The 7,793-nt window shown below is 33.5% G+C and overlaps 1 protein-coding gene across 1 annotated transcript; it reads right to left on the bottom strand.

Moving 5' to 3' along the window:
• Positions 1 to 75: 75 nt before the first annotated feature.
• On the bottom strand, positions 76 to 6,140 carry LOC111641589 (galactose-3-O-sulfotransferase 3-like). The gene is made up of 2 exons (XM_023387772.1): positions 5,813 to 6,140; positions 76 to 1,210 (listed from the first exon to the last, which is right to left on the bottom strand). The coding sequence occupies exons 1-2, from the start codon at positions 5,899 to 5,901 to the stop codon at positions 76 to 78; spliced, it is 1,224 nt and encodes a 407-aa protein (XP_023243540.1). The 5' UTR covers positions 5,902 to 6,140.
• Positions 6,141 to 7,793: the final 1,653 nt, after the last annotated feature.

The raw sequence follows: 7,793 nt of genomic DNA, 5'->3' as shown, positions 1-7,793 counted from the left end.
GGATAATCGATGCTTTACTGTATTTTCATAATTTTAATTTCAATATGAAATATAAATTATAATTAACCATTTCGATTATAAAATGATTTTGTCTTTGTCCTTCAGTCTCTGTATGTGTAACCATTTTGTCATAGCCTCTTTAAACTCTTTAACGACGGTATTATTTTTGGACGACGATCCGTAACGGAAGCTGCTGGCAAACTGTTTCTGCCTGAGTTCGTTCGTCAGTTCCCTTTCGGATTTTACGACATCCCGGCAGGTCCGATCCTTGTTTTTGGGGTTCGTTCGAAATCCCAATATCTTGCCACTCCAAACTTTACTGATGTTTTTCGCCACAGTGGATTCTCTTATGCATTCTTTTAATAGTTTCTTTCTCATTTTCTGCAATTTGTAAACTTCTTTTTCTATTTTCTTTGCTCCAATTCTGTTAACCAGTGCGTTATGCTTCTGTAGGAATGTTTTATATAGGATTTGATCGCCCCAGTTGTGTTTTTGCAGAAGAGTAATTTCTTCTTGGCTCATTTCGTGTTTGAATTCATTGAGTCGTACATTTTTATTTAGGGTCAGGACATCGTTGAAATCCCAACACAACAGATTTTTTAAGATGATCAGCGACTCATCGAAATGTTCCGCTATCATAATGTAATCGAACTGTTTGCTAAGCTTATTTACATAATGTGAAACCTTTTCTTTAGAAAGCATGTCTCTCGGATCCATTCCAAAGTCGTACAGCATCTGGTTTGGTCCCAAATTTCCTCCGGCCCTCTCATAAAGTCCTTTTTGTTGCTTTCTTATAGATTTGATATATTCTTTAAATGTCAAGTTATAAAATTGAGCTAAGTTGTTATATTCGTAAAGAGACTCGAACAGAGATGCGGGCTCTCTTATAATAGAAAAGTAGATGGTATCCGGTGGCATCACCTTCTCCATTTCTACTTTATTAAATCTGACGTGATGACAGATGACATTATATCCCAAAATCTTCCAGGGAGCATGGCTGATTGCCAACGCTTTTCTAGAGAATAATTCTAATCTGGATAAATAGGGACTTTTACTGAATACGGGTAGCATGATCGTCAAGTTATGCCTTGAGGCATATCGCAGTATCATATTCTGCACCGTAGAACTCGCGCATTTGTGTGTCTTCAAGAAAACAATGTTGCGCTTTGGCAAGCAGGAGTACTTGAACTTGGATGTGGCTTTTATATTTCTGCAAAAAAAATTGAGTTATTTTATAAAAATGTAGTTATATTCCTTAAACTAAATCACTGTTATCCACAAACAGAAGTGATCCTATCTAGAACTAGATAAAAGCAGTCACGAAGGCCTTTGTCGGTGATTGAGGCAACTCTTCTCGAATGCTTTCACCACATTATAGTGAAGCTTATTCTAGAGATGTTGCAGGTGCCTTGTCAAATAAAATTGGATCTCTACTCCAGCTCACTAAGAGGACATTATTGAAGTTACAGTGGTACCTCAGGTTACGAACGCCCCAGCATACGAAATTTTCAGGATACGACATGAAATTCGAACATGTTTTTGCTCCACGATACGAACAAAAACTCACCATACGACGTTAAATTAGTTCGCATTTTTCATTTGTTTTTCTTACTACAGTTATTTTTTTTAATATATTACTTGGCTTTAATTTGAGTATGTTTTTCGCGTTGGAACGAATTATTTGGTTTTACATGTAATCGTATGGGAAAAGATGATCCACCTTACGACATTTTCATGATACGATCTCAGTTTCGGAACGGATTAATTTCGTATCCTGAGGTACCACTGTAATTTGCAAAAGATCAAACTAATTAAATTACATTTGAGAAATGATATTATCAATTAATAAAACTGTATTAAGTTACAATTAAGGCCTTAGAGAGGCCTTAACTCTGGAGTGACTGCAATGTCTTGAATTGAAGCATCTCTATCCTTCTGATTTTATCAGAAGGATAGAGAAGTTTCTTCATTCAGTTTCTTTATAATAAATAATAAATATCTGCATATAAATATAAGTCTAGAAATTACAAATTATTAGTTAAATACTAATGTTTTAGGCATATTTTATACCATTCTTGAGCCCCACCACAGTTATTTCTTTGTATTACTATCCTATGCTAGAATAGAAGTCATATTAACGAATTTAAGTTTAAATACTGTATAAATTACTGATTTTTCTTTAATTTTTTGTTTAATAAAAGTTTATTAAGTTTTAATTTTGTGGTCACATAACGATTATAATTCTACAGATTATAATAAATATGTTTCTTACCATAATTTTGTGTTAATGAGCTACATAGAAACTATAAACAATGATTCATAATGTATGCCCATATTTACTGTATGGTACAGAATTTGATGTTAGAGAAATCTCTCCACTAAATATGCCATTCATCTGTAGATCTTAGAATTGAAGGAACAAAAACCTCTTTCAAAAGTAACTCTACAAACAGAACAAAGATGGGCAAACTATGAGAAAGAACACCTTTGTTCTATTTGTAGACGGTACTGTACATCCTGGAATATCCTTAGGTACAGTACATTCTGATGATGAGCTCACAAAGAGCACCACCCTTGATGTTTTTTGTAAGACGAATATACCAGGAGGTAACTCCAAACAGGTATACCTATGAGTTCACAAAGAGCATTACACTGATAGTGTAATGCTCTTCTTTGAGCCTATTATCAGGAAACTTGACCTTGTAGTTTTCCCAGCCTTTGCACACAGGTTGTTTATTATATATGCTATGTGGATGATGTCTGGATTAAGTAGAAGTGCAAACCCTTCATCTAATGAGTAATAATCCCTGTCTAACTCCACAAATAGATCAACTAGATGCAGATAAACTCTCTAGACTAATTCGGGACTGGAAGATCAATACCATCTCTTGCATATTAATTGAGTAATTTATTCAATTATTAAACTCCTTGGCTTATTCCTTTGAAAGATTACTTTCTGGGATTGGTTTACGGAAGTATTCGACATTCGTTTATAGAATTGGCTTTAAATTTATCTTAGACAAGAGTATTTTTAGAAGTGAACTATGAAAACTTGGCCAGAAAGTTCCAAAACGAAAAAAGGGAAGCGAGTAATTAGTGTCGGACGTTGAACTCGTTCTGGACCAATGCCAATCTTCGTGACAAATGATTTAATTCCATTGTTTCGTATGAAATTTCTGACATCTTTACGAGTTGATTAATAGTTTTCTATGCTTTTGTTCCTGTCTAGAAATTGTGACCAGGCAATTGTATTTTATTTGTATCGCTACGCGTCCACTGACTACCGTTGATAATGATTTAGTCATTTAAAAAGAAAATCAAACACGCTAATTTTATACTGATAAGGTAGTAGAATTTAAAACCATGTGATAAAATTAGAGGCTTATTCTGTGTGATGTCGGTTCGCATTAACTGTTCGTAGAGACGTTGCTGTAACGTTGGAAACGCTTTAAGAAACGTAACCGGATATATGTTTGTTCTTCGTCACAAGAAATGACGTAGTTCCTGTGTGGAAGAAAATACAAACTCCACGTAGCCAGCCCGTTATTCACGTGGAGTTTTTCGTGTTTTCTTCACGAGTCTAAACACCTGAATAGGAGTCTGTTTCTCGCAGAAAGTTCTCCCTTGGCAGATCGTCCATTGTCATTGCTAACCTAACCTAACCATTTTCTTATTCCGCCAATTAATTGAAATTTATGACCCTTACAAATTTGGCCGGATGTTCTACCACTATGGGGAACCCGAGATCGAATCCATACGGGTCGAAAAACCCCAGGAATTTTTCTGGTTTGGTCCATCTGGATACGTAGGAGCCACGTCCCTCACCACGGATCCCCTTTATGGGTCTGGCCGAACCCGTTAGGGCTCTAGGGGTGGAAGAATTTAAAAAAGGCCCTTACAATACAAATGTTTTCTAACAAGTCCCGAGTTCGGATTACAATATACAAATGTTCTTAATATATAAACTAGAGCACTTGTTAATGTCGCCTTCACCGACGTATTTTTTGCTAATGTCAATGGCTTATTTTTCCAAAATTAATTTCAATTGTTAATCATTATCCATTCTCAACCGGGCACTTCTATCAGTAGGAGGCTAGGCACCGTGTTTATTTTGCATATTGTTTAGATTTCAGTGCAGTTAAATGAATATTTTTTATGTGAAAGAGATCTAAAACGTGCTTAAAAACTCGTTTTTACTTTATAACTTACATTTTAATTGTGTGTTAAGAGGTACACCAGGACCTACTTGCCTCAAACTGTTAACTACAAGTTAATAAGATGGTGATAATGATTCGGGATCATCACTTAAGCATCGTCACGAACTCGTCCAGCAAGGAACGTCTTAAGGGAAGATCAAACACAAACCTAGAAGTGCACCCATCCGTGACGACGATCACGTTTAGCGTGACCGAGTAAACAAAAATTAAACGAACTTTGCCCCGTTTTGTGTACGCTACACCTTTATAGAATTGGTTTCGGTCCAAAAAACAACAACAACAACAACAAAAAAACACTTTTATCATCCTGTTTTAAGGTAAAAAACTTAATTTACAACGAGGTGCACCCTTCAATTTCCACACCAGAAGCTATGAAGAAATATGCTCACTATTGGCTGCAATATACAAGCCCTGGATAATTGCCACACACGCAAACTGTTATGACAGAATCGCCATTCTTAGACACGTGCTAAAGGCCTATTTTACCCTCTGAGTAATCTCTATTTTGACTGTAACCTTATGACACTCGTTAGTCTGACATAATGGCAAAGGTCGTCTTTCTTTCACCTTTTTTTTTACGTCATACGAGGTTGTTTACAACTTTCCAACATGCGTAGACCTTTGTAAATATGGCGGGCAAGGTAAGTTTGCCCTGGCCACCATAGGACTACCTCTTTAATAGTTTAATTAATCGTATGCATTTGTAAATAAAATTAAAATGATATTTAAAAGTTAATTAAGTGTGCAGAGTTCATATTTTTATGTAGTTTTAAATGCGTTACATTAATTAATAGAGAAATAAATCCTATAGTACGGAATCCACAGTATGGTTGTATCGGTCCATTTAGAAAGAAAGATCCAAAATGGCGGATAGACAATACCTATTATTTAAATAAAGATTTTAATGTATAATTTATATACATTAAATCTCGACATGATAAATGAAATAAAATAAATAGTTTAATGTCTAGAAGGGAATATTAATTAATTATATTGACTATTGGATTCATAAATTTTAAAGATGGCGGGTTTTTAAAACGACGTAACGACTGACGTAAACCGGATTAAGCACGGGATATAATTTAAATTCTTGCCATTTTTTTAATATAAAATGAATAAATTAATTAACGGGATAAATTTTCAGTTTTGTTCTTAAACTTATAAATATATGAATTTAAACGGCGGATTAATTAATAAATTAATTAACGAGTCCCGGGATTGGTTTATTTGCAAGTTACAATTAACCGGAACGTAGCCTAAATGAAGTCGATTAAATCGAATTTTAAACGTTTAAAAATGCAAAGAAACGTGTTAAATTGCCTCCGTTGTGAGTATTTTTGTAAATAAATACATTTAAACTGTTAAAAATTGTATAAATTATGATAAAATTTAAAAAAATACGTAATTTTCCTTAGGCCTAATTAGGGTTAGGCGACGTCTATCGTCTGCTTTCGAGTGGAGAACGATGACGTTTAAACGTATCAGCTACAGGTAAGTCGCACGGAAATCTTTTTACACATAAAATTACGTAATAAAAACAAGAAAAAAATCGAAAATATATCACATAAATGAACAAAAAAATATACAGAAATTACCTGAGTTTAGACACAAAACAAAACGTGACGGAAACAACAATTAAACCGAGAAAGAGAAGAGCACTTTTGCAGTACCTTAACCTTCTCATGACGACCCACTTAACTTAAAAAGTTCTGTTTTTATTTCTCCCTTGATGTCACGTCACATCCAAAAACCTGATTCCCAAAGCAAGGGAGACAATTTATTTCGTGAATAAGGAACCCTACTTATTTCTGTTATCGTAGAAAATCAAACCACCTTGTGACTGTAGTAAATGTGCATTATACTTGTGGCTATAGGAAAGTATTTGCCAATGCAACGCACGAATCGTTACGGTAGCCTTGAATTACAGCGTATTCTTTTGTATTATAATGTGAAAATTAATGAATTTTTCTGTGATTAAGCACGTTCTGTACTCTTTCTCAATCTTTTGATGAGAATTTATGCTTAATTTATAACTATTTAACATACAAAGTATATATTTTTTTGCATTTAATCATTTGTAGAATGAATTGGCTTCTAAACAGTTTTATATGATGGCAAATGATAGTGTGAACAAGTTTAAAAGTCGATTTAGTTTACAAGAGGTAACTACTATTTATTTAACAACTAAACCATTCATATAAAATTACATAAACAAAATATACAAACATTAATTTCAAATAGACCTATATAAAATGATACTACATAGTATGTACTTTTTTCTTGTATTAAACATAAACTCCTACAGAAAATTGCTAAAAGAGGACAGCAGAAACATTGTAGTTTTTATAAACTAATAAACAAACTAAGAAAGTAATGAAGGAGAGTTATATGCCAGAGCTGTTTATTGTTGTTGGGGTAACAAGAAGAAAACTATTAATAGCAAAAATGGCGATATAAATCGGGAAATTCTAGTGTTACTGGAGTAAAAGAGAAATGAGATGACATAGTTTGTTAAAAATAAAATATACTTTAAAGCAAGGAACCTTTTGTTCATTTGCTCGGAGGACAATCCTTAACGTGTAGCTTCTGTTCATGAAGAGTAGAAACGATTACGATAACATTCAATAATATGAACTTTTCCATTGTAGAGCCAAATTGTGCATAAATTTTAGGTAGAGGGTCATAAATATTTTGTATATTCTATTTATACTAAAAGTAGGACTATTTGGTAGTGTCAAATATGTTCGCCGGAGCTATAGTTTGTGCATCACTGATATACACTCGTATACAACAGACCCTATTTTATGCGACTTTATAGACTTTTTACTTTCCAGGTGTTATACATGATAGAGGGGACGATTAGCATTTGCAATTTTTTTTATTAAACCCATCCCTACCCTCAAAATTAAGCTTTTTGCCATTTTATGACAGATACGATATTTTATTTAAAAGTTTTTAACAGGTGGCGCCACCAAACGTTGCCGGAAAAGTTAAGCAACTCGTTGCTGGATTTTTTAAAATGACGACCAGAGTTTAATTTCATTCATTTGTTTTTCTTTGTCAGTCAAATTTTTAAGAATATAATATACTGTACATGTTAAAAGAACCATTGTTATTGTAAAGTTATGTTTAAAGTTATTAACACAAAGGTGTTAATTATCATTAAAGAATTTGTGAATTAATCCCATTCACTGATGTGATAAGCCCGTCTGTATATGTGTATTTACTTAGACCAAGTGTTAAATAGTAATAAGCGCAAAAAAGCAATATGTTATTCCATTATTAAGAAGAAAATAAAATTGTGTGTGGCGTCATCTGTTATCAGATTTTGTTATAAAAAACTTTTTTACATTTCTAATTACTATAAAATGGCAAAAAGCTTAATTTTGAGGGTAGGGATGAGTTTTATAAAAGAGTGTAAATGTTAATAACGAATAAAATCTTCATTAAGTTCTATCCCTCGAGATACATGATTCCATCTATCTCTCTAACTACTCGACCTTTTACCACCAAAATATAAGAGCATCTATGCCCCTCATATACAAGCCACCGTGCCAAATTTCTTTGCTTAATCTG

The sequence above is a fragment of the Centruroides sculpturatus genome, unplaced genomic scaffold, assembly GCF_000671375.1.
Source record: "Centruroides sculpturatus isolate CEXI.00-Female unplaced genomic scaffold, Cexi_2.0 scaffold1532, whole genome shotgun sequence".
In the NCBI taxonomy this organism is placed as follows: Eukaryota; Metazoa; Arthropoda; class Arachnida; order Scorpiones; family Buthidae; genus Centruroides; species Centruroides sculpturatus.
The sequence above is the reverse complement of the archived record's forward strand: the minus strand, read 5'-3'. Positions and strand labels throughout refer to the sequence as shown.